This window comes from Heteronotia binoei, chromosome 4 (genome assembly GCF_032191835.1).
Source record: "Heteronotia binoei isolate CCM8104 ecotype False Entrance Well chromosome 4, APGP_CSIRO_Hbin_v1, whole genome shotgun sequence".
Taxonomy (NCBI): domain Eukaryota; kingdom Metazoa; phylum Chordata; class Lepidosauria; order Squamata; family Gekkonidae; genus Heteronotia; species Heteronotia binoei.
This window is the reverse complement of record NC_083226.1, coordinates 22,599,016-22,626,485: the sequence shown is the minus strand read 5'-3', so window position 1 is coordinate 22,626,485 and position 27,470 is coordinate 22,599,016. Positions and strand designations below refer to the sequence as shown.

At 47.8% G+C, this 27,470-nt stretch overlaps 1 protein-coding gene across 1 annotated transcript in view; it reads left to right on the top strand.

The window, feature by feature from the left end:
* Positions 1-18,811, top strand: part of EPHA1 (EPH receptor A1) — a 162,155-nt gene extending 143,344 nt beyond the window's left edge. The window contains exons 9-18 of the mRNA XM_060236943.1: positions 899-995; positions 1,137-1,192; positions 1,886-2,008; positions 2,392-2,577; positions 3,795-3,856; positions 4,987-5,196; positions 8,502-8,651; positions 10,331-10,524; positions 11,057-11,212; positions 17,377-18,811. Coding sequence (XP_060092926.1) covers positions 899-995; positions 1,137-1,192; positions 1,886-2,008; positions 2,392-2,577; positions 3,795-3,856; positions 4,987-5,196; positions 8,502-8,651; positions 10,331-10,524; positions 11,057-11,212; positions 17,377-17,455 — 1,313 coding nt within the window. The 3' untranslated portion in view covers positions 17,456-18,811. The remainder of the gene's footprint in view (positions 1-898; positions 996-1,136; positions 1,193-1,885; positions 2,009-2,391; positions 2,578-3,794; positions 3,857-4,986; positions 5,197-8,501; positions 8,652-10,330; positions 10,525-11,056; positions 11,213-17,376) is intronic.
* Positions 18,812-27,470: the final 8,659 nt, after the last annotated feature.

Here is a 27,470-nt window from a genome sequence, read left to right as displayed (position 1 = left end):
GGTGGGATATAAATCTACAGTCTTCTTCTTCTTCACCTGGACAATCTGGTATTTTCACTGACTGGGGGAAAGAAACCTGGAAAATACCAGATTTAATTTTCCCCAAACAGCCAGTTGATATAAAAAATTTTGCCACTGTGTGACACAGAGTGTTGGACTTGATGGGCCGTTGGCCTGATCCAGCATGGCTTCTCTTATGTTCTTATGTTCTTATGAGATACTGGACTGTCCAGGTCAGGTGCATAGGGTATATTTGACTCGTTACCCTCCTGTTGCAACTGCCAAAGGGAGGGGGTTTTTTAGCTCTTGATAGTGCCAAAGCTCAGGAGAGTTTTCACTTTGGCAAGAATGAATGCCCTTCCCTTGGCAGTTTTGGAGGGCAGATACAAAAAAGCACCATACGCCGATAGAATATGCAGATGTTCGCAAGATGAAATTGAAACCACTGAACATGTGATTGTAGAATGTCCCATATTTAATGACATCCAGAGGAACTGGTTGGCCACCGTGTGAGACAGGGTGCTGCGCTAGATAGACCACTGGTCTGATCCAGCAGGCTCTTCTCGTGGGGGGGTTTTTTCTAGAAAAAGAGGTGCTGGAACTCTCAAGAGGGAAATGAAAAAGAAACACGGGCGCCCCTCATGAACATTTTTAAAAGAATTTTGTTTCCACAAAGAGGTTCGCAATTCTGTTCTGCTACATTCCCCTAGAAAAAAAGCCCTGGCACTGATTACGTTCTTATTGGGGATCACTGCATTAAGTAAATGGGCTTTTACAGCTCAGGGTCGTTTCGAATTCTTAAAGCAGTCTAAAGATGGCGAATCTCTGAGGTGGCAAACGCTGGCTCGGGAGCTGCGTTCCTGTAATGACATCAACCATCTATCTCTTGCGCTTGCAGACACCGGGGTGCCTTCTGGAGGAGTGATTGTCTCCATTATCTTTGGAATCCTGCTGTTTGTCGGTCTGGTTGCAGGGTTCATCGTCTGCCGGCGAAGGTAGAGACAGCGGATCTCACGGGAGGAGGGTGGCGGCAGAGCTGCCGTGGCTCAGGATGGCCGTCAGCGGTCCCTGCAGCCTTCTGTCTGCCCTCTCGGATAATTTCCATCTCCATCCTGATGTTTTCTTGTCCCTTTCAGGCGCACTTATCATCACCGTGCACGGCCAAGTCACGAGCACTCTGGCTACGACAGAGGTGAGCTTTCGAGATCCAGAAAGGCAGAGCCACTGAAGAGAGGGTGGGCCAGACTTAGGTCTCCATGACGTGTTGTGGATTAAGTTGTCTGCCAACCATTTTAGTAGGGTAGCCAGCCTCCAGGAGAGGCCTCAGATCTCCAGGAATAACAGCCGATCTCCATACTACAGAGATCAGTTCCCCTGGGGGAAATGGCTGCTTCGGAAAATGAGCTCTAGCTCACCACAAAAAGAGCTAGAGTTTCAGGCTGCAGACAATCTTCAGATCTTCTGGCTACTGCAAATATGATAATAGTTATTAATTAACTTCCATTGGCCTATCTACTATGACCCCAAGATTTTTTTCCCCCTCTGTCTTAGCAAGTTCAGACCCCATTAGCCTATGCTTGAAGCTGGGGTTTTTGTACCAAAATGCATCACCCTACCCTTACCGACATGGAACTTCACCTGCCAAATTGTTGCCCACTCATCCAATTTGTTGAGATCCTCCTGGAGCTCTTCACCGTTTCACATATTTCTCAGACTGTGATCGCTAACATATCTGCTTGAAAACAGATTCTGTTAATTTACCCCCATGTGATTACTTTCCCAGTCAACTGGCTTAAAACTGGACTGCTGGAAATGCTCATCCGTTTTGATCTTTTGCTTCCTCTTGGGATCTTTGCAGGAAAATCATTCCTTTTTTTCTTGACAGATGAGATCTGGTTGAAACCTTATGTAGATCTTCAGCCCTACGAGGATCCCAGCCGGGGAGTCTTAGAATTCACAAAGGAGTTGGACCCATCTCTTGTCAACATTGAGACCATTATCGGCGAAGGTGGGGAGTATTTTCAGATCTTGCCGCTTCTATCGGTTTGGTGTAGTGGTTAAGTGTGCAGACTCTTATCTGGGAGAACTGGATTTGATTTCCCACTCCTCCACTTGCAGCTGCTGGAATGGCCTTGGGTCAGCCATAGCTCTCGCAGAACTGTCCTTGAAAGGGCAGCTTCTGTCAGAGCTCTCTCAGGCCCACCTACCTCGCAGGGTGTTTGTTACAGGGAAGGAAGATAAAGGAGATTGTGAGCCACTCTGGGACTCTGAGATTCAGAGTGGAGGGCAGGATATAAATCCATTTTTTCTTCTTCTTCTTCTTCTATCTTGGAAGGCCTCTGTTTGCTGTTTTCCCATTACCTACCCACTTTCCCTTTGCATGCTCCACAGGTGAGTTCGGGGAAGTCTATCGGGGGACTCTGCGCTTAGCAGGGAAGGAACGTGTCATCGTGGCCATCAAGACCCTGAAGTCGAGTTACTCGGACTCGACATGGTGGAACTTCCTGCGCGAGGCGACCATCATGGGCCAGTTTAATCACCTCAACATCGTGCGGTTGGAGGGAGTCGTCACAAAACGTAAGAGCGCAGCGAGGATCGAAATTCCGGCTTAGGCAGCAACCTCGATGGGGAATAGGAGGGACTGGAGTCTGTGATTGGCTGCTGGAAGGATAGGAGCCTGGACATTGCTTTTCAAGGCACCCGGTCTTCCATTCATTTGGCAGTGGTGCAATAAGAGGTCTTTGCAGCCAGGGCTGGCCCACACATCGGGGAGGGGGAGGCTGCAGATATTGTGGCAATAGGATAGCAAGCGGTTAATCATCAAGCTTGTTACTATGTGAACAAAGTTTGAGTCTAGCGGCACCTTTAAGACCAAAGTTTTATTCAAGGTATGAGCTTTTGTGTTGGTCTTAAACAGCCAAACTTGCTTACATAGAATAAATGTTAGATGTTTGAGAACCACAAGATATGAACATCAGATGAACCTGCGACCTTCTGCCTGCCAAACAGATACTCTACCACTGAGCCACAGCCCTTCCCTGCTAGAGCCATGCTTTTGGCCTTGGGAGAGCCACCAGCCTTTCCGATACAGTAGATAAAGCAGAATAGACGGGCCCAGGGCTTTTTTTTTGTAGCAGGAACGTCTTTGCCTATTAGATCACACCCCCTTGATGTAGCCAATCCTCCGAGAGCTTACAGGGCTCTCAGTGCAGGGCCTACTGTAAGCTCCAGGAGGATTGGCTACATCAGGGGGGTGGGGAAGGAAGGAAAGGCAGAGAAGGAAGGAAGGAAGGAAGGAAGGAAGGAAGGAAGGAAGGAAGGAAGGAAGGAAGGAAGGAAGGAAGGAAGGAAGGAAGGAAGGAAAGGCCAATGATTTAACTCCATATAATGACAGAAAAGATACTCTCCATTACAAAACAATATCAAAATATAATTACAACACTTTCCATTCACAACATGGTATTACAATGGAAATTTCAGTAACAAAATTTACTGAAATGTCACTGAACGTGTTACTGAAATTTCCATTGTAATACTATGTTGTGAATGGGAAGTATTGTAATTATATTTTGATAACACAGAGAGTATCTTTTCTGTCATTTCCTGATTGTTAACCTCCGTGGTCCCGGCACTGTTTGACGTTAACTCCATATAAGGCAGCCTTGTAACTTCATAAAGTGAAAATGAACACATGATCTCAATCGAGATGGAATCCTGGCTGCTGTCAAAGTCACGGGAGCAGAGGTAAGGGGGGCCAAAAGGGAGGCGCTGATTTTTCTTCTTCTTTTTACCAGGGAACCCCATGATGATTATCACTGAGTACATGGAGAACGGAGCTCTCGACACTTTCTTACGGGTGAGGGGGAATTGCATTTCTCTTTGGCACAGGGATTTGCCAGTTCCTGTTAGTCACCGAGGCACTTAAATGAGTGTCTCGCCTGCACTGCTTCAGACTGCTTGAGGGCAAAGCACGTGACCGAAAGCCCCTCCATATGACACCGTTCCCTCTGCCTAGAAAACTAGTATGTTTTGGGGGAAAGGATTAGACTAGATCTCTTCCTCTTAGCAACTGTTTTATCCTGTGCAGGGAATTTTTTTTTAATGTAATCCCCCAGCTGCAGCCTGAAATAGAACAGCCTGTGCACGGATCTAACCATTGAAGTGAGAAATAGAGAGGGAAGGAAACTGCATTTTGTCTACTATTGGGGCTGGGAGGAGTGAATCTCTTCAGTCACCAGGAGTGGAATTCTAGCAAGAGCTCCTTTGCATATTAGGCCACACACCCCTGATGTAGTCAATCCTCCAAGAGCTAACAAGGCTCCTTTTTGTAAGCTCTTGGAGGATTGGCTACATCAGGGTGTGTGTGACCTAATATGCAAAGGAACTCCTGCTAGAATTCCACCCCATCAGTTACAAACGCACAAATTGTGACTCATCGGCTGTGGATGGCAACCCCCTCTGAATGGGATTATATCCCCTGCTTTTTGCAGTTTAGTTAGGACTAAACAGGAACACAAAGAGCTCTGTGGCATGGAGTAGTAAGCTGCAGTACTGCAGTCCAAGCTCCACTCATGCCCTGAGTTCGATCCCGGTAGAAGCTGATTCAGGTAGCCAACTCAAAGTTGACTCTGCCTTCCATCCTTCCGAGGTCAATAAAATGAGTACCCAGCATGCTGGGGGGAAAGTATGGAAGGTGAAGGCAATGGCAAACCAGCCCGTAAAAAGTCTGCCAAGAAAACGTCATGATGTGATGTCACCCCATGGGTCGGTAATGACTTGGTGCTTGCACAGAGGACTGCCTTTACCTTTCAAACAGGAACACATCAGGATCTCGCAGGCCGCAATTTAGCTCAGATGCGAGACCCTTCAGCCACCTCTATAAGTTGGCCTACACGTTCTCAGTTCTGATTGACAACAGCTCGGAAGCCCAGTAGTGGAAGCAGACTCATCTTGAGCCACTCGTGTGCCTTTCCTTGTCTTTCTCAGGAGAACATGGACAAGTTCAGCGCAGTGCAATTAGTCACCATGCTACAGGGCATCGCCGCGGGGATGACCTACTTGTCAGATCGCAACTACGTCCACCGAGACCTGGCAGCCCGTAACATTCTGATATCTCATAACCTTCAGTGCAAAGTATCCGATTTTGGCCTTTCCCGAATCTTGGAAAATGACGTGGAAGGCACATACGAAACAAAGGTAACGTGGGAAGGAACTGAGTGGGGCAGGGAGTTAGTCAAAGTATTTTATGTAGCGATTTCATTTTCATTTTATTTGATTTATATCCCCCCCTACCCCACTGAGGCAGGCTCAGGGCGGCTCAGTCACAGCACAGAAATTCTAACAATAGGATAGGGTTTCAGGTTTTCACGGCTGGTAACATCATTAGGGTTTGTAGAATCTTTTGGGCTCAAGTGCCGTGTTCTACTGGAGAAAGTTTTCCTTCCAGATGTTTCGTTCTCGGCTGCGGAGAACATCCTCAGTGACGTTGCAGCCGGAGCAGGTGCTCCAACCTTCTTGGCTGCTGTGCATTGATTGGGTCCAGGGCTGCTGGAGAGCTGCTATTTCTAGGCTGGAGGGGGTGTGGTGAAAGGGCAATTGGTTTGTGGATGTGCCCATTGTTTGGTGGGGCTTCCTGGAAGGGTAGTGATAAGGAAACTGGCTGTTGAATGTGACCATTGTTCTGTGTTAATTGCTGGGAGGGTTGGAAGGGGTGTGAAGATAAGGAAGATGGTTGTTGACTGTGCTGATTGTTCTGTGGAATGTACTGGTTGTTCTGTGACTTTCTGCAATTTATAGACTGTAGGATGTTTTGCAGAGCTGGGTACCAAGATTGGTGGATGAAAATGCCTTCTTCCTTTCTGTTAAAATTGTGCTGGTGTTTGTAAATCTCAATAGCTTCTCTGTTCAGGTGGGTATGATAATGTGAGAGCATAGAAAGGACTTCAGTTCTTTCAAAGTGGATGACATGGTCTCCTTCTTGAAGCGCATGTTCAGCTACAGCTGATTTTTCTGGCTGAAACAAGCGACAGTGTCTCTTGTGTTCGGTGAGACGGGTGTTGATACTGCGTTGGGTAGTGCCAATGTAGACTTCCTTCCAGGAAGCCCCACCAAACAATGGGCACATCCACAAACCAATTGCCCTTTCACCACACCCCCTCCAGCCTAGAAATAGCAGCTCTCCAGCAGCCCTGGCCCCACTCAATGCACAGCAGCCAAGAAGGTCAGAGCGCGTGCTCCGGCTGCAACGCCACTGAGGATGTTCTCCGCAGCTGAGAACGAAACGTCTGGAAGGAAAACTTTCTCCAGTAGAACACGGCACTTGAGCCCGAAAGATTCTACAAACCCTAATAGGATAGGGCATAACAACCCAGCAACCTCCCCCCCCCCGCACACACACACACAAAGTATACAGTTTACTTCTAGCCATAAAAAATTAAAATTAAAACATAAAAAATACATAGCAAAATACAGTACTGTGAACAAGATTTAGAACATATACAATAAAACAATGTGACAGAATGAGGCTATAACTTGGCCAGAATTTTTGTATGGGTGGCTGTGATTATCTTCTTCCTTATTTTTATTGCTGAAAAAAAATGAAAGTAGCCGCCTTAAGGGTAACATCTGGAATGGCATCAGCCAATAAAAAGTTAATACGTTCCTCTTCTGATTTAAACGTTGCGAGAAGTTGATTCAGCCGTTTATTTCGGATGGGCCCATAAAATGGACAAAGATAGGATACAATGAACAATACCTTCTATCTGATTGCTACCACAGGAACAAAGATGCTGGTCCGTCATTATTTTTTGAAATCTGCCCTGAAGGTACAAGGATGGCATGATTTGGAACGGAGTTAGTGGAGGGGGTTGCTTGCGAAAGGGGAAGTGGTGCTGTATATGCATCTCAAGGTAAAAGGGGGCACAAACGGAGGATTCCAGAACTTCAGGATGACTGAAGCATTACAGAAAAGCAGTCCTGTAATTTCACACTCAGCAACATCGCTGAGGAGACCTAAATTCCCTGGAGCAAGGAAGCGGATCAGTCTTCTGGTATGAAGGAGGACAGAACAGGAGATCAGTCCGTTGACCCTTGTGGAGATCATATTTCATATACAGGAGACTGAACATCTGTCCCATCGGACCCCTTCTAAGGGGGCTCTGCTTTCCCCTCATTTTCACAATTTGTATAACAGATGTGCATACCAGAGAATCAACCCCCTGTTCAGCCATCCGTCTTGCTCCCTCTCAGACTCCCAGCTTGCAACCCAACCTTTATGTTAAACTTTGAAGTGCTGCCTGGTTTCTTCATTCATTTATGCATTTCTTCTTCGCCCTTTCTTTCGTTAAGCGTTGCAAAACTTCTCCCGGGAGGGGGAGGCAGGACGACAGCCCGAATGTCAATAATTCTTTTCACCTCTGGCAAAGTAAGAGATTATTACTCCCAAAAAGTCAGCCAGCATCCATCCCAGTCGGTTCATGACCTTATATGCTTGAACACATGTGCACAAAGTTAGCCTTATACTTGGTCAGAACCAGGGGTGGAATTCTAGCAGGAGCACCTTTGCATATTAGGCCACACACCCCTGATGTAGCCAATCCTCCAAGAGCTTACAAGGCTCCTTTTTGTAAGCTCTTGGAGGATTGGCTACATCAGGGGTGTGTGGCCTAATATGCAAAGGTGCTCCTGCTAGAATTCCACCTGAGTCAGACCATTGGTCCATCTAGGTCAGTATTGCCTACTCTAACTGGAAGCAGCTCTCCAGGGTCTCAGGCAGAGGTCTTTCACCTTTCCCCTGGTCCTTTGAACTGGAGATGCCAGGGTTTGAACTTGGGACTCTCTGCATGCAAAGCAGATGTTCTGCCACAACGCCATGCCCTAACCAAAAAGGTGCTATCCGGAGGTGGTTGTCCCCATTTAAATCTCATCTCCTTGAAAACCAGCACACCTGAGCTTCCTCTGCTTAAGAGAACATAAGAGAAGCCATGTTGGATCAGGCCAATGGCCCATATAGTCCAACACTCTGTGTCACACAGTGGCCAAAAAACCTAAGTGCCATCAGGAGGTCCATCAGTGGGGCCAGAGCACTAGAAGCCCTCCCACTGTCCCCCCACCCCACAAACACCAAGAATACAGGGTAAGTGTGTTGCTTACAACACACCAGAACCTCTTTGGCCTTGACAGTTATTTTGCCAGTGAATGTAGAAGCAAAGGACATTGCAGTACCAAGTGGTATCTCTCCTAGATTAAAGGCTGACGTTTGTTTGCTTGTTTAGGGGGGTTGCTGTCAACTTGCAGCCAACTTATGGCAACCCCTAGAGAGGTGATTCGCCATTGCCTGCCTTTGCATCTCAACATGGACTTCCTTGGTGGTCTCCCATCCAAATACTAACCAGGGCCAACCCTGCTTAGCTTCCGAGATTGGACTAGCCTGGGCTTTTATCCAGGTCAGGACAAGGCCTAGTCAGTTGCCCCCATTTCAACTGCAAGCTCTCTTTCAACAGGGCGGCAAGATCCCCATTCGGTGGACAGCCCCGGAGGCCATAGCTCATCGCATCTTCACCTCGGCCAGTGATGTGTGGAGTTTTGGTATCGTCACATGGGAGGTGTTTTCGTATGGCGACAAACCGTATGGGGACATGAGTAATCAGGAGGTAAGGGGGCAGAGGTTTACAGTTCAGACATTGTCTCATGGGAGGTATTTTCATATGGTAATGGACCATATGGGGAACAAGACTTGAGTCCAGTAGCACCTTCAAGACCCATAAGATATATGGGGTATAAGCTAGGGATGGGCACAAACCTGCCCTCGACCCTAAATTCGGTGGTAAAACTGCCTGGGTTATGGTTCGCGAACCGAGGTTCATGCAATCCCCTCCCTACAACCCTCCACATGGTTTTTCAGAGGTTACTGTGACATAAGGTGGGGGGGAGCAAAAGTTATCCCTGAAATGGCTTGCATCTATTTCAACCTAACTGCTGACAGGGGCACCAGCCCCACGGTTAGCCTGAAATGGATGCAAGCCGTTTCAGTAATCCCTCTCGCTCCCCTGAGCAATCCACACACCAGCTGGTTCAGGCACTTTTTGCTCAGTTCAAGGTTCAGTTTGGGCACACCTTGAATCCCGAATCAGAATTTTCAGGTTTCGGGCCCGTCCCTAGCATAAGCTTTCAAGAGTTTGTGCCCATCCTTAGCATAAGCTCAAGAGTCAAAGCCCTCTTTATCAGGTATTATCAGTTTGTATCTGTGCAAGTTTTTTCATGGGGTTGGTGGATTCCCACTCCTTGCGTCTGAATGCTAAGGTGCTCCTCAACTAAAATCTTCCTCTTCTACTGGAGAGCAACATGGGTACCCCCCTGAAGCCATAGGGGGGAACATGAGTAATCAGGAGGTATGAGGGCAAAGGCAGAGCTCCACCTTTTGAGCAAGCAGAGCTGAAGCAGAAGCAGCCCAACGGGTGCTTCAAGGTCCCTGCAGGATAAAGTGCCCATTCTCCTAGTGCCAGTTTCGACCTCTTTCCTTTATGGAATGACCACGACTAACAGCATATCCAGAGATCCCCCATTATCTACCTGCATTCTTCTTGTATGCTGTAGACTTATTGCATTGCAAGGGCATCTCTGGATTTGGACAAAATGCTCATGAGAAAGTAAACCACACCCTAAGAACATAAGAGAAGCCATGTTGGATCAGGCCAATGGCCCATCCAGTCCAATGCTCCGTGTCACACAGTGGCCAAAAAAAATCCAGGTGTCATCAGGAGGTCCATCAGTGGGTCTAGGACATTAGAAACCCTCCCACTGTGCCCCCCAAGCACCAAGAATGCAGAGCATCACTGCCCCAGACAGAGAGTTCCAACAATACACTGTGGCTAATAACCACTGATGGACCTCTGCTCCATATGTTTATCCAATCCCCTTTTGAAGCTGTCTATGCTTGTAGCTGCCACTACCTCCTGTGGCAATGAATTCCATGTGTTAATCACCCTTCGGGTGAAGAAGTACTTCCGTTTATCCGTTCTAACCCAACTGCTTATCAATTTCATTGAGTGTCCATGAGTTCTCGTATTGTGAGAAAGGGAGAAAAGTACTTCTTTCTCTGCCTTCTCTACCCCATGCATAATCTTGTAAACATCTATCATGTCACCCCACAGTCAATGTTTCTCCAAGCTAAAGAGCCCCAAGCGTTTGAGTCTTTCTTCATAGGGAAAGTGTCCCAACCCTTTAATCATTCTCACTTAATCATTCAATTAATCACCCTCACTTGGCCTCTCTAACTCCTCTTGCTAAATGCTTCCTCTGCTCAGCAATAACTCATCTTTTACCTGGGCAGGTGATGAAGAGCATAGAGGATGGGTACCGACTGCCCCCGCCCGTGGACTGCCCTTCCATCGTTTACGAGCTCATGAAACTGTGCTGGTCGTACAATCGGACGCGGCGGCCCCGTTTCCGGGAGATCCATGCTCAGCTGGAGCACTTCACCTCCAGCCCCCATTTGCTTCGGGCTGTGGCAGACTTTGACCCTAGGTGAGTGTGTGGGGCAATGCTCTGTGGGTGGTACTCTGTGCACTTTAAAAAAAAAAATCTGCTCCAAGCAAAGCTAAATTCTCCAGCCTGAAAATGTGTGCAAAATTTTATACTCTCTGTTTTGCGTTATTAATACAGATTGTGCCATATAGTCTGGTATTGCCAGGGGTCGTTTTGTAGAAAAATAGGTGGTGGAGCTCATCCAGGATTGTTATGCAGCTGTACCTACTATTCAGTGGACAAGGTGGAAAGGAGGAAGTGGAACTCTCAGAAAGGTTCAGGAGCTGTGCTCCTGTGAGCTCCCGCTGAATCCGAGGCCTGGATAGAACTCAGTAAAAGTCTGTTTCATGGGTCCAGTCTCCAGATTCTCCACTTAAAAGGGTCAGGTACTAAGTGAAAATAGGTGAGGGAAGTGGAGGTGGAAAGAAAGCAACTTTAACTTTAAATGGATTCTCCAAGCCACTATCATCTCCCAGGCTGTGATTTTTAACTTGCCCACGCTGGACCTAAAAGCGCTTCTCCGGATCCCTAGGGTGACACTCCGGCTGCCCAGCTGTAGCGGCTCTGACGGAATCCCCTACCGGTCCATCCCCGAGTGGCTGGAATCCATCCGCATGAAACGGTACATCATCAACTTCCGCACAGCCGGCCTGAACACCATGGAATCCATCCTGGAGCTCACTGCCGAGTAAGTGTGGGCACCGCGACCCGGAGGTCTAGGTTTTGGGGGGATAGAAATGGTGGCAGAAAGGGGGACTGCATTCTGGAATTCTGCAGGGCTGTTCAAGAACAATTGAAGTCACAGGATCAGCAAAGGGATCCTAAAAACCTCCCGTCCTGCCTCCCAAACTGACATACCTCTTCAGCTCCCAAGACCCCAGCCTACCCCTTGCTCTGCCCCTATTCAAGTTCCACTGTCCCCCGTTTATGGAACCAACTGCCAGAGGACAGAGCCTTGTGAGACTTTGCCCAGTTCAACAAGGCCTGCAAGACAACATTATTTCAGTTAGTCTTTAACTGAAACCGCCAATATATTAGCTTTATGGGCTGCCAAAGAATACTGAACGCCGTCTGTAATCTAAATGGTAATTAGCACCGGATTGTTTTAAATTGTTTTAACTGTTTAATTAATGCTTAATTTAATCATTTACTGTGGTTTTATTGCATACTGTGAGCCGCCTTGAGCCTGCTTCGGCGGGGAGAGCGGGATACAAATCAAATCAACTAACTAACACTTGTTGGCACCAGGCCCATAGCCTCATAGCCAGAATTTTAAAAGTTGAGGGGGCATGTAAAAAGGCCGAGGGGCCACTTAGAGGCTTCCCTCCCCTGGCTGCCACTGCCTCAGTCTTTCTAATGCTGACGTCACTTGGAAGTTTCTAAGGGGGGTGAACCCACAGATTACAGGCCCTCGTGCAAGGCTCTTTTTGATTGCATGTAAAGTTCGCAAAGATATATTATGTTCTGAAGCCAAATTTCAATTGCTGTTTTATATACCCTATTTCCTACTGTTATCTTATGTGATATTTGAATATTTTGTGCTTTAGCTTTGTTTGGAGCCAGTTTGGTGTAGTGGTTAAAGTGTGCGGACTCTTATCTGGGAGAATCGGGTTTGATTCTCCACTCCTCCATTTGCATCTGCTAGAATGGCTTTGGGTCAGCCATAGCTCTGGCAGAGGTTGTCCTTGAAAGGGCAGCTGCTGTGAGAGCCCTCCCCAGCCCCACCCACCTCACAGGGTGTCTGTTGTGGGGGAGGAAGGGAAAGGAGATTGTGAGCCGCTCTGAGACTCTTCAGAGTGGAGGGCGGGATATAAATCCAATATCTTCATCTTCTTCTTTAGCTTTTGTAAAAAAAAAAATTCTGATTTGTGCTGGTCGTTGACCGTATTATAATCGAATGAACAAACGAACTAACAGGGTGCCTTGCCTTATCTTCCCCACCACCGTTTGACTGCCCTTTAAATGGCATGGGAGGGGCAGCAGCTGCTCCAGAGCCCCCCTCCTGTACAATTTAAATCATGGGGGGGAGGGGGTGGCCCCCAGCCTCTCAGCTTTCACCCCCACGGCGGTGGCAACGGGAGGGAAGGTCGTGAGCACCTGAGTTGGGGCACCCAACAGAAAATGGAGCAGGGACCCCACAGGCCCCCCTCATAGCTACAGGCCTGGTCGGCACTAAAACACTGTCCCCGCCGTCATCCTCCTTCCTGGGCCTGCTTTCTCGCCTTGAGCAGGAGCCACAAGAAGTCATAAGATGTGAAGTGTTTCCTGATTTCAGGGACGATTGGGAGCGAGAAGCCTCGCCTGTTGAATTGTTCAGCGTCAAGCTGACATGGAAAGCAGAGGGACAGCAGAAAAGCAAACTCCTGAGCCATCCTGCAGTTGTTACTGCTCCTGTTGAGGAGGAAGGAGAGAACACACTGCTCCCCATCGAGACAATTTGGAGACGCTGCAGAGCAGAGCTGCCTAGGGACCAAACATGACTTGAGTACAATAAGGCATGCTAAAAGACTTCAGAGCCCCACGTAGATCAAAGGTCTCGTAGTCAATGTTCCCTCTAAGCTGTTGCCTCTTGTGAGCAAAAATTCTACTTTGTGAGCTACTGGCATTAAAGTTGTGAGCCACTGCATAGATTAGTTTGCTCTAGGGCTATTTTTCCTGAGCTGAGACAAAAACGTACGAGCTGGAGGCTAAAATATTGTGAGCTAGCTCACACTAACTCAGCTTAGAGGGAACACTGCTCATGGTACTACATTGCTGTGTCCTGTAGTGACTGACTTGACTGATATCCTGCATTGTGAAGGGGGTTGGACTAGATGTTTCTGGAGGTCCCTTCCAATGATTCTATGACTTCCAGAAGATGTGCCTTCCAACTCTATTATTCTGTGATTCTGCCAGACGGGGCCCTAAGGCAATACCAATTTCCAATTTATTACGGTCAACTGACCAGCAATGACAGTATACAAAATCTCATAGCCATAGACCACAATTTCTGACTACATAAAAGCATTCTCATATTCAAATTCCACCAATGTTAAACCTTTAAAATGGCATTATTAACCATCTCTGCTTTTTTATGGCTAGAAAACAATATTTTGCTACTGCCTGAGTTACAGACTTCTTAGTATCTCCCAATAAGAATTTCAGAAGCACATCATCTGCAGATTTCTGATAATTATCCAGAGGTTTAAATTTAGAGAGTAATGGAAATATTAACTGATGTCTCTCACTGGAATAGAGCTCACAATGTAAGCTCACCCCTACCCCTCTTTTTGCCCTCTACTCCCTGGTTTTCAGAGGGACTCTGGAGAACACCTGTAATATTGTGTTCAGTTTTGAGCACCACATTTTAAGAAGGATATAGACAAGCCGGAGCGGATCCAGAGGAGGGTGATGAAGATGGTGAAGGGTCTGGAGACCAAGTCCTATGAGGAAAGGTTGAAGGAGCTGGGCATGTTTAGCCTGGAGGGGAGGCGGCTGAGAGATGATATGATCACTGTCTTTAAGTACTTGAAGGGCTGTCATATAGAGGATGGTGTGGAATTGTTTTCTGTAGCCCCAGAAGGTAGGACCAGAACCAGCGGGTCGAAATTAAATCAAAAGAGTTTCCGGCTCAACATTAGGAAGAACTTCCTGACCGTTAGAGCGGTTCCTCAGTGGAACAGGCTTCCTCGGGAGGTGGTGGGCTCTCCTTCCTTGGAGGTTTTTAAACAGAGGCTCGATGGCCACCAATGAAGATCCTGTGAATTTAGGGGGAGGTGTTTGTGAGTTTCCTGCATTGTGCAGGGAATTTTTGCAGGACTAGGTGACCCTGGAGGTCCCTTCCAACTCTATGATTCTATGACTCTGCCTCTCCGTGCCTCTAACACAAAGACAGCACATTCCAGCCATCAATGCTAAGGGATCCTGGTAGGCCTCACCTATACGATTTTAGGTCCCCTCCTAAGGTTTCCTAAATGCGTAGCAGCAGATTCCGTAAACGTGAAGATGTATTCTCTTGTCTGTTCTAAATCTACCGACCTTCTCATTGACTAATGAACTCACTGTTCCGAGAAAGGGGGAAAGCTCGCTATCCCCTATGGAACCTACAGCAGATCTCCTTCTCTCCTCCATTACCTTTGTAAAACCAAAGAGCCCCACCTGCTTCTGCCTTTAATTGGAAGGAAGGCGGCTCGGCACACCCGTCTGCGAGTTTTCCAGCTCAGCCACGTCGTTTTTTGAGATGAACGCCCTGGAAATGCCTTGTAATTCAGGATGAGTAGGTGTGTTTGTCTGCAGTGGTAGAAAAGAGTCCGGTAGCACCTTTAACAAAATTGGTGGGTGGGTAGGAGTTTTTGTGAGTCAGTGCTCGCTTCTTCGGGTATAGCCCCTTCCGTAGCCTCCCTTTCCCCATCCTTTCCACTTCGCATTCTCATTGAGCAAGCAGCTGAAGATCCACCGCATCAGGAAAATCAAAAACATTTATATCCAGGGCTATTTTCTTTTTCAGAAAAAAAAAAGCCTAGCAGGAGCTCCTTTGCATTTTAGGCCACACCCCCTGACTTCACCATTGTTTCACACAATGCTTTTTGCGGGAAAAGCCCAGCAGGAACTCATTTGCATATTAGGCCACACCCCTGACATCGCCATTTTTCACAGGGATCCCCCCAGGGAAAGCCCAGCAGGAACTTATTTGCATATTAGGCCACACCCCCAATGCCAAGCCAGCCAGAGCTGCGTTCCTGTGCATTCCTGCTCTAAAAAAGCCCTGTTCATATCCCCATTTACACTTACCCATGTGTGTTTAAACTGACTTAGACGACCCTGTAGGGTTTTCAAGGGAAGAGACGTTTCAAAGGTGGTTTGCCATTGACTGCCTCCATGTCACCAAGGTATTCCGTGGTGGTCTCCTGTCCAAGTATTAACCAGGACTGGCCCTGCATAGCTTCCTGGCAATGTTCCCTCTAAGCAGCAGTCTTGTGAGCAAAAAATCTATTTTGTGAGCTACTGGTATTAAAGTTGTGAGCTGCTGTATAAATTATTGTGCTCTGGGGTCATCCTTCCTGAGCTAAGACCAAAATGTGTGTTTTGAACTCTGAAGGCTAAACTGCTGCATTGTGATATGCAGATGATGCCAATTGTCTTGTTTGACAGCTTTCCGAAAATTCCAGTGCACACCATCCAACTCTGCAATCCAGCCAGACTTGCTTGCTCATCGCAGCAAGCAGGCCTCATTTTGGGCAGGAGTTCACAGAAGCGGAGCTCAGAAACCTCTAAATCAGGGGCATCAAACTCATTTGTTATGAGGGCCAGATCTGACATAAATGAGATTTTGTCGGGCTAAGCCATGTTGGGCCGGGCCATGGGTGTACCTATCGAAGATTAGGTAGCAGACACAAACAAATGCAATTAAAGATTTTTTTAAAAAAATAAATAAATAAACTTAGAACATGCTTAAAACATTAGCACTTGTTGGTCTTAAGGGTGCTTTATTTGTATTTCTCCCATGGGGCCCAGGAAACTGGGCAAAGGAAGCTCTGGCTCTTTCCTTCCTTCTCCAGGGGACCAGGAGGGAAAAGAGCCTCAGCCAATAGAAGGAAGAGATGCTTGGCTCAGTAGCTCTGCTGTGCAATTGAGAGCCTGGCAAAGCAAGCTCTCCTCCCCCCCCCCTTTCTCCCCAAGCGAGGAGCCTCAGCCGATCGAGAAAATAGAGGCTTCACTCTGTAACTCCTGTGTGATTGAGCAAGCCTGGCAAAGCAAGTTGTGATGCAGAAGGAAGCAAGGGAGAGGAAGAAGGAAGCAGATGACAGCCAGTTGCTCGGGGGCCTGATAGAAGCCCTCCAGCGGCCTGATGTTTGACACCCCTGCTCTAAATTTTATTGTGCTCTTTCTTTCTTATCCCACCCCCCTCATACTTGCTTCTGGGCCTCATTGTTCAAACCCCCTGTGAGAATTTTGCTGAACTCTTAAGATTGGACAAACTTTCTAATATTTTCCCCCGCGAAAATGGGGAAAATAACCAAAACCTATCAAGCAGACCGATGGAAATCTTCCTCATGCCACTGGGGCCACATAGGAGAAAGTAATTTTAAGTCTCATGGGAGTAAGGTTTTTGTATGACAAATCTAATTCAAGAAGCATTTTAAAGTAGGTGCTGAGCTGGTATAATTCAGTCCACCTTCCAGTGATGTCAGGGGTGTGTGGCATATGCAAATGAGTTATGCAAATGAGCCCCAGCACCGCTTTTTCCACGGAATGACCCCAGTATGCACCCATTGTATTTTGAACGCCACAGACTAAGCTGTGGGGGGTGGAGGAATATCTCGTGTTGTATATACAAGTTGTCTTGTTTGACCGCTTTCTGAAAATTCTGCTGTGCGCCTTCCAGCTCTGTAGAACATTTCTCTCCAGCCGCACTTGCTGGCTCATCCTAGTAAGACAGCCACTCTTAAGTGACATCTGAGAAAGATTCCAGTTGAGGAGGGACGGTGGCTCAGTGGTAGAGCATCTGCTTGGTAAGCAGAGGTCCCAGGTTCAATCCCCAGCATCTCCAACTAAAAAGGGTCCAGGCAAATAGGTGTGAAAAACCTCAGCTTGAGACCCTGGAGAGCCACTGCCAGTCTGAGAAGACAATACTGACTTTGATGGACCAAAGGTCTGATTCAGTATAAGGCAGCTTCATATGTTCATAAGCCTAAGTTCTCTTCTGTGATCTCTGTTGTATTTTGGTACAAGTGTCCCTAAAGGCTAGAAAGTGCCTGGGGAATGTGGGAATAGTTTTATTTCAAAACAAATCTAAAGTCCATCATTGTTGCACTCTTCCCCTTCCCTTCCTGTTCCCTTCACCTCAATCTTTCTCCCTTTGCTTCTCTGCAGGGACTTGAAGCAGATGGGTGTGTCCCTTCCTGGCCACCAGAAGAGAATCCTGTGCAGCATCCAGGGCTTCAAGGATTAAGGGGTCCCTTGGCACGAAGCAGTCACTGGGCACATGCCCACTGCCCTGGCTTTGGAGTTCTGCCCGGGAAGAGGAGAAGAGGGGATGGGGCAAGCCCAGCCGACCTTGAACCAAACTCTCCCTCAACCCGTGAGGACCGGCCTCAGGCTCCTGGACCGAGCAGCAGACACTTTGGCCTCTGTGGCATTGCAGTGGTCCCTCCAAAGGAGAAAGGGGGGGCTTCAGCTGACCCAGGAAGGACCCTCCCCGCCACTGAACACTCAGGGCCCCCCTGTGCCTCTCTGGCCAGAAAGCAGCATCACTCCAGAACACTGTTTTGCCTTCGTTTCCTGCCTTTCCTCTTCTCTGCCCCCCCCCCAGCCGCACTTCATTTCCACGTTTTCCGAAATCTGCAGCAGCACCAACTCATTTCATGTCGAGCATCGAAAGCAATGGTTGCGAAGAAGCTGAAGCCACCCTGCCTGGAAAGACACTTAAGGTGCCTTCTTTGAGCAGGAGTGGGAACATAAGAGAGCCCATTTTGGATCAGGCCAATGGCCCATCCAGTCCAACACTCTGTGTCACACAGTGGGCAAAAAAACCAGGCGCCATCAAGAGGTCCATCAGTGGGGCCAGGACACTAGAAGCCCTCCCACTGTTGCCCCTCCCAAGCACCAAGAAAACAGAGCATCACTGCCCCAGACTTACAGACATAAGAGAAGCCATGTTGGATCAGGCCAAAGGACCATCCAGTCCAACACTCTGTGTCACACAGTGGCCAAAAAACCCAGGCGCCATCAAGAGGTCCATCAGTGGGGCCAGGACACTAGAATCCCTCCCACTGTTGCCCCTCCCAAGCACCAAGAATACAGAGCATCACTGCCCCAGACATACAGACATTAAGAAAAGCCATGTTGGATCAAGCCAATGGCCCATCCAGCCCATCCAGTGGCCCAAAAAACCCAGACGCCATCAGGAGATCCATCAGTGAGGCCAGGACCATCCAGTGGTATTTGTGGGGCTCGGAGGGGAGGAGGAAGGAAGGGAACACCCCTCAGCACTGACTGTAAGAGATGGGGGGCGGGGAGAGGAGGGCTGCCTCCGTGGCTCAGGCGCCTTGGCCTATCAAAGCAAAATCCTTCACTCGCACCAACAGGCCTTGCTTGCTGTAGGCTCCTCTAATCCAGAATCTAACCCTGCAAGGGGAGGCAACCATGTTTACAGCAGGGCAGCACTTGCTCCTGGGAGCTTTGTTTCCTCAAGTTGAGGACCTTGCCTAAAGTATTTAATATGTCAGGGAAGAGGAGAATCCTAGGCTTGGAAGATATCTCGTGTTGTATATAGTGTTTTGTAAATAAACGCAACATGTATATGTATGAGATACTGGAGAAGACAGTGTCTTTTGATATGAAGTGTCTTTTGATATTAACCTTTTGATACAGTGTAGTGGTTAAGCGCGCGGACTCTTGTCTGGAAGAACCGGGTTTGATTCCCCACTCTTCCACTTGCATCTGCTGGAATGGCCTTGGGTCACCCATAGCTCTTGAACGATTTGTTGTTGAAAGGGCAGCTGCTGTAAGAGTTCTCTCAGCCCAACCTACCTCATAAGAACATATGAGAAGCCATGTCGGATCAGGCCAATGGCCCATCCAGTCCCACACGCTGTGTCACACAGTGGCCAAAACAAACCAAGTGCTATCAGGAGGTCCATCAGTGGGGCCAGGACACTAGAAGCCCTCCCACTGTTCCCTCCCCCACACACAAGCACCAAGAATACAGAGCATCACTGCCCCAGACAGAGAGTTCCAACAATACGCTGCGGCTGATCACCACTGATGGACCTCACAGGGTGTCTGTTGTGGAGGGCGGGGGAAGGTAAAGGAGATTGTTACTGTTCTGAGACTCTTGAGATTCAGAGTATAGGGCAGGATATAAATCCAGTATCATCTTTTTCAATTTCTGTTGTGAAAAAGGCAGAATAACTTACTACAGTGTGGAGGCATTAACCCAAGCTATAGAGCAACTGATTGTTGCATATATTTTTTAAAAAATGTAGTTTGAGACAGCATGATTTTGTAGACTGGAGGGAGGCCTCTAGCAGCCCTGAGGATAATTACAAATGTAGCTAAAAGAACTGGATCATTCACACATCTGATACTGAACATAGATAGTAAGGGACAGTTTAAAACAGTGGTGGCCAAACTATGGCTCAGGAGCCACATGTGGCTCTTTCACACATGTTGTATGGCTCTTGAAGCCCCCACCACCGTTGGTCAACTTGGAGAAGGCATTTGTCTCTTTAAATCACTTCTGCAAGCCAAGCCAGCTGGTGGTTTGGAGACAAAATGTAAAGTTCTTTCCACCTTCCACCTTTCTTTCCACCTTTCTCCTCTCCATCTATTTTCCTTCCTCCTGCTCTCAAACATCTGATGTTCACGTCTTGCAGCTCTCAAACATCTGGTTTATTTTATGTGACTCTTACGTTAAGCAAGTTTGGCCACCCCCGGTTTAAAACTAAATCCAGAGTAGGAAAGAAAGATGGCCTCTTGAGTTCTGAGCATTTTGTTTCCTTTAGAACAGAGGTCCCCAATTTGGTGCCTGAGTGCCACAGCGCCCACCAAGTATTTTAGAAAGAGGGTGAAGCCAACACTTCTAATTGACCAAATGAGAACTGATGACTGTGCAGTTTTTTTAAAAAGTTGCTTTGGCAGCCATTTTGTAGCTGGCTCCACCTCCTGCAACAACCATTTTAGTGGCCATTTTGTGGCTGTTCCCATCATGCTGTGTCACAACTCCAAAGGTGCCCACGGCTGCAGGGTCAAGAAGGTTGGGGATCCTTGCTTTAGAAACAGCCTAGCCATGAATGTGTATGTTGCGGGGGAAGAATATTGCACTTGCATGGGTGGGTTTCGTTAGGAACCTCTATAGCTAGGCAGCAGACGCTCCAATATAAAAACTTCCAGGCTGAGTGGTATATACTGTCCATTTGCAAAGCCAGGGTTAGAGAAAGGGCCAACAACTCTAGACAGATGAAGCAGTTCATCTTTCTTCCACCTTTTCCAATCCACCCAACTCTACCTCTCAGCTAATTCCAGGGGGGAGAATCATTTTTATGGAGTCTAAATTTCACCAGTGTGCACACAGAGAAAGGCCCAGGGGTAGAGTATGGAAATCAGTTGCTCTAGGCAAGGTTAAGCAGAACACCTTCTGAACATCTGAAGCAACAGCCTCAAGCTAGGGAGGGGAGGGGAGGGGAGGAACAGCTGATTTTTAAGAACCACCCATTCCGTTTCAAGGGAGCCAGTTTGGTGTGGTAGTTAAGTGCGCGGGCTCTTATCCGGGAGAATTGGGTTTGATTTCTCACTCCTTCACTTGCAGCTGCTGGAATGGCCTTGGATCAGCCATAGCTCTTGCAGGAGTTGTCCTTGAAAGGGCTGCTGCTGTAAGAGGTCTCTCAGCCCCACCTACCTCACGGGGTGTCTGTTGTGGGGGCAGGGGGGGAAAGAGATAAAGGAGACTGTGACCGCTCGGAGATTCAGAGTATAGGGCAGGATATAAATCCAGTATCATCATCTTCAATAAAACCAGAAATGCCATTTATATTAAAGGCACCACGAATGATGCTGGGGGGTGGGGGGCACAGTTAAGAACAAGAAGAGCCTTTTAGGGTCAGGATACCATCCCATCTTAGGGTTGTGGACAGGTGCAACAAGGAAAGGAAACAGAGCCAAGACATCCCCAAAGCACTCTGGTTCAGAGGTTACAGAAACAGGAGACAGAAGGGATGACTTGCAAAAGCTGCAGTACTCCAGTCAGAGTTGTCTGCTCACAACCTAGCGGAACCCTAGCGGAAGCTGGGTTCAGGTAACTCAACCCTCCATCTTTCCGAGGTCAGTAAAAGGAGTACCCAGCTTGCTGGGGGGAAAGTGTCAATGACTGGGGAAGGCAGTGGCAAACCATCCCGTGAAAAGTCTGCCATGAAAACATCGTGATGTGACATCACCCCAGAATCGGAAACGACTGGTGCTTGCACAGGGGACTACCTTTACCTTTTTACACCTTCAGTGATGACAGCAAGCTGTGGTAAGGGGGACTCTCCTCGGAGGGGCTGTGCGGGTGGGGGAAAGTGCTGTGAAGTCACAGCCGTGGGGTTTTCAAGGCAAGAGACGTCCAGAGGTAATTTGCCATTGCCTGCTGCGGTGTCGAAACCCTGAGATATCACCTGGCGATTCTCTCATCCAAATAATAGCCAGAGCTGACCCTACTTAGCTTTCAAGAGCTGATGAGATTAGGTTAGCCGGGGCTATTCAGAGCAGGGCAAAGGAGGAGGAGGAGGATACAAGCAGGGCCGGCCACGCCACTAGGCAAACTAGGTGACACCGAATTGAGTAACCCCCATGTGACACGGAGATGTTATCAGTGCAGGGCAGGGCACCAAAAGTTAGTCTTGCCTAGGGTGCCAAGCAGTCTAAGGGGCAGCCTTGTACCCACAAGAGGCTTTCATTTGAAAGACGTCTGGATGCTTTTGTAAAACTAGCACTTCTTGGTCACTCTGTTCCAAGAGAGCCAGTTGGTGTAGTGGTTCAGGAGAGCCAGTTTGGTGTAGTGGTTATGTGTGCGGACTCTTATCTGGGAGAACCGGGTTTGATTCCCCACTCCTCCACTTGCACCTGCTGGAATGGCCTTGGGTCAGCCATAGCTCTCGTGGGAGTTGTCCTTGAAAGGGCAGCTGCTGTGAGAGCCTTCTCCAGCCCCACCCACCTCACAGGGTGTCTGTTGTGGGGGAGGAAGGTAAAGGAGATTGTGAGCCGCTCTGAGACTCTTCGGAGTGGAGGGCGAGATATAAATCCAATATTTTCATCTTCTTCCTATCCTCAGAGAAAGTTGTTGTCCTTTCCAGCAAAGTCACCTGGTCTAGGGGACAGGCAAAGGCCCTTCCTTTCAGGAAAGTTAATTCTAGCCCCACCTGTGTTCATCCTCTTCGAAATGGGAAAAGGTGATCCTCTTCCAAGCGGGAACTGAGCGCCATGGAATATTACAACCATCTTTGTGTCTGGCATCTGCCTACATAAGCAGTGTTCCCTCTAAGCTGAGTTAGCGAGAGCTAGCTCACAGGTTTTTAGCCTCAAACTCACACATTTTTGTCTTGGCTCAGACAAAAGGATGACCCCAGAGCACAATAATTGATGCAGGAGCTCACAACTTTTAATACCAGTGGCTCACAAAGTAGAATTTTTGCTCACAAGACTCTGCAGCTTAGAGGGAACATGGTACATAAGCGGAACGAACTGCATCCCTTGCAATTGCGATAGGCATGGAAAGCATCCGTCGTCATTGCGGCTCCTATTACAATTCCATGCCCATGCAGCAGGGATACCACGTGGCAAATATTCACCTGTGTTCTGCCTCGATGTCAGAAGGCTCATACACAGACACACACCAAGAAGTATCGGCAGAACCAACCCCACCCCCACCAGCAGCTTCACCAACTCCAGAATTATGTTAAAATAAATAAGCTTAACACAAGACCCCTAAGCACACCTTTCATTTATTGCAGTACAAATCTGCCCGCCCCAAAAGTCAATTATAAGATGCACGTGTAGGCAGGTAGGGGTGTATATATGAACATATGATGCTGCCTTATACTGAATCAGACCCTCGGTCCATCTAAGTCAGTATTGTCTGCAGGGTCTCAAGCTGAGGTTTTTCACGCCTATTTGCCTGGACCCTTTTTAGCTGGAGATGCTGGGGATTGAACCTGGGACCTTCTGCTTACCAAGCAGATGCTCTGCTACTGAGCCACCATCCCACCCCTTCATGTATAAATATATCACAGGCGTGATAGGCTGAAAAAAATGGAGAGTCGTCCTTAAATTAGGAAGGCCACAAGTACACCACTCTATCCACCCTTGGACTATTGGAGGACTTACACAGGGTTCAACCCATGACAAAACATAGTTCTGCACAGGGCTTTTTTGTTAAGCAGGAATGGACAGGAACACAGTTCCAGCTGGCTTGCCATCGGGGAGTATGGGCAAATGAGTATATGCAAATGAGTTCCTGCTGGGCTCCTACTACAAAAAAAAGCCGTTTCTGCACAGGGTTACTGAATACCCTGCTTGTGTGCTAAAATGAACACTAGGTGCTATTGGCTCTCCCAATTGATTGGATTATGAACACCTCACCATCAAGATGGCAGCCTCTGCAACCTGCTCCCCTCTTTCCCATCTCCATATGTAACGTGTCCAGCCTCAATGGTGAAGTCTTCCTACGGAAGCCCATGCTATAGTAAAATCCTCTTTTCACTACTAGAGCAGGGGTGGCCAAAGTTGCTTAAGAGCCACATAGAATAAGCATCAGATGTTTGAGAGCTGCAAGACATGAACATCAGAGGAGGGAGAGGTGGAAAGAAAGCAACTTTAAATGCATTCTCCAAGCTCCCAGCTGGCTTGGCAAAGTGATTAAAAGAGAAAAAATGACTTCTCCAAGCTGGCTGATGGGACTGGCAGTGGGGCTTCAGGTGTCACACCATACGTGTGAAAGAGCCACATGTGGCTCCCGAGCCACAGTTTGGCCACCCGTGTACTAGAGCAATGCTGCTTGGAAAGGAGCAGCAGCTTGGTGGCAGAGCATCTGCTTGGCATGCAGAAGGCTCCAAGTTCAATTCCTGGCATCTTTGTTAAAAAGCGTCAGATAGGAGGTGATGCGAAAGACCTCCGCTTGAGACCCTGGAGAGCCACTGCCGGTCTGAGTAGATAATACTGACCTTCATGGAGTGATGGTCTGAATCAGTAAAAGGCAGCTTCCGGTGTTTGTCTCTTCATGTGAGCTGCCCCTGGCAATTTCAACTTTGGCGGGGGGGGGGCACAGTTTGCCCAAGGAATAGCTTTTGGGCAAGACCTGTGACGCTGTGTAGCAGCCGCAGTTCTATGTTGAATAAAGCAACATAAAAACGACTCAAGAGGGTGTTTGTAAATGACACAGGTGCCGTGCAAACCTATGCACATTTACTTCCAAAGTCCCACCAAACGGGGGACGATCTGCAAGACTTATCAGTTGTTGGTGGAAAGTTCCATCAAGTCACAGCTGACTTGCGTGATCCCCTTCTTCCAGACCTCCAAGGTAAGAAATGTTCAGAGGGGGTTTGCCATTGCCTCCCTCCACCTTGCAACCTATTAAGTCGAAGTTTAAGTAATCAATTCTCAATGTTGTTGTTTACTGACTTTCCTTGCACATGCACCTCTTGCCTGCCAAGGCTGAGTCACCCACATGTTCAGCCATCACCCCTACCCACAACGAACCTCCCTGAGTTGGTAGAGTTCAGGCATCCTTGGTTGCTGCTTTGCCATTGATTAAAACTGCAAAAAAATACACTGGACTGCAAAATTCAGCACACCCAGGGCACTTAAAGCAATTTTCAGCAGTGCTTTCTATGAGGACAATGGGTTAACCTTCACATCTCTACCAGAGCCAGTTTGGTGCAGTGGTTAAGTGGTTAAATGCACGGACTCTTATGTGGGAGAACCGGGTTTGATTCCCCACTCTTCCGCTTGCGGCTGCTGGAATGGCCTTGGGTCAGTCATAGCTCTTGCAGAGCTGTCCTTGAAAGGGCAGCTGCTGTGAGAGCTCTCCGTCTCACCCACCTCACAGGGTGTTTGTTGTGGGAGAAGAAGATAAAGGAGATTGTAAGCCACTCTTGAGACGCTGGTTCAGAGAGAAAGGTGGGGTATAACGCTAACGTTTTCTTCTATGGTTCACAGGACAACCAACATGCAGGTTTCTCTAAGAACAGAGTGGATTTTTCTGTGAACTTCAACAGTATGTTCAGGGTAGATCTGCATCTACATTAACATATCGAACCAAATTTGTAAGTAGGAGCTTTATGAGAGATCAGAGATCTTTCCTGCAGGGTTCAACTCTAGAAAAAATTTCCAGAAGTTTGTACTTAAAAGATCAGAAAGCAATGCTCAATTGCTAACACTGGAATCAAAATCAGCCCTACTTTTTCTGAATCAGAAAGGATTTATCACAAGGCCTGGCATTTTAGGCCGGCATCCAGGGAAAATGGTAAGATGCATAAAATACACAAGGGATCTCAGATTATCTACCCCCTGAATTTGCAAAACTTGTCCTTTTAGAACAGAATGTTAGCCCACACCCTTTCTGGAAATGGCTTTATGACTTCTTTAGTAACCTCATAAACTGAAGGCCTCCCAGTCATAACGGTGAAAAATAAGCCACCTAAAAGGAAAAAGCTCTTGCTGAAAGGGAACAAAACCCTATCAAAATAGTCTTTTTGGCACAAGGCAAGAGCCACTGTGAGTGAAGAAACCATCACCACCACCCTGATAGAGATTTGGGGAGGGACGGTGGCTCAGTGGTAGAGCATCTGCTTGGTAAGCAGAAGGTCCCAGGTTCAATCCCCAGCATCTCCAACTAAAAAGGGTCCAGGCAAATAGGTGTGAGAAACCTCAGCTTGAGACCCTGGAAAACCGCTGCCAGTCTGAGTAGACAACACTGATTTTGATGGACCAAGGGGGTGTGATTCAGTAGAAGGCAGCTTCATATGTTCATATGTCACACCCAACCTTAGCTAGGGGCACAGCTGTGCAATACAAACCAGCAAGCTTTACGCTGTCTTCCCCCCCCCCCCCCCAAAGCCTCAAAAGCAGTCAGGTGACAAAGTGGAGAGATCAAAAGGACTATGGAATACAATTGTGCTCAGCCTGAACAAACACCTGAAGAACTAAACAAATATTTGCTCCCCTCCTAGATTCTGGGCCTTAGTTATTTGCAAGATCATCGAGTATATGCAGAAGAAGGTGCAGCTTTGGGGTGGGCCAGGTTATCCTTGACTACTCGTCCCACCCAGGACCTATCAGGCAGCGACAATCCCAAATGCAAACCTCTGGGAGCCTTATTCATTAGCTTACCTTCTGAGATTTCACCCAAGGAGTGAAAACTCGAGCCTTTTTAAGAGGAAAGCCAAGAGGCTGTCACAAAGTTTACCACCAGTTGCCATCCACTCCCGCAGGTCAAAGGCTTCCTACACTTGTGCCAATAAAAACTTGATAATACTACATAACTATGAAGTGCTGCAGCTGGAGAACATGGGCTGTACTAGGATTCTGAAGGGCCCATAAAGGAGCCTTATCTGGATTAGACAAGCCTTGAGATGGAGACGCGAAAAAGGGCAAAAGAAAAGTTGGTATTTATACTTTTCTCTACCATAAGGAGTCTCAAAGTGGCTTATAACCACCCTTCCCTTCCTCTCCTCACAAAGGCATCTTGTGAGGTAGGTGAAGCTGAGAGAGCTCTTCAGGAACTGCTCTTGAGAGAACAGTGACTGCCCCAAGGTCACCCAGCTGGCTTTTACGTGGAAGAGCGGGGAATCAAACCTGGTTCTCCGGATTACAGTCTGCCACTTTTAACCGCTATGCCACGCTGGCTGCCGAATTTGACAAGGATGCTTACTGAACCACCAGACTAGTTCGATCTTGTCAGATCTCAGAAGCTAAAGCAGTATTTGGATGGGAGACCGCCAAAGAATACCAGTCATGACGCAGAGGCAGGTACTAGCAAACCACCTCTGGACATCTCTTGCCTTGAAAACCACAAGTCAGCCGTGACTCAATGCCGCTTCCCACAAGCTCACCGATCAGAATGAGAGGTACATGGAAAGTGAACCCCAGTAAGAACACCAGCAACAGAACGCAACATGCTATAAACAGGAGAGTGAAGACAACCCAACAAGCGACAAGGGCAAAGTTGGGCTAGGATTGTCGTCCTATTTGCTCCAAACACAAGAAAAGAAAATTTAAGAAGCTTCCAACGCAGAGACCATGCCTCTGGACCAGGGCTGCAATTCTAGCAGGAGCTCCTTTGCATATTAGGCCACAACCCCTAATGTAGCCAATCCTCCAAGAGCTTACAAGGCTCTTTTTTGTAAACTCTTGGGAGGATTGGCTACTTCAGAGGGGTGTGGCCTAATATGCAAAGGAGCTCCTGCTAGAATTCCACCCCTGCTCTGGACTGC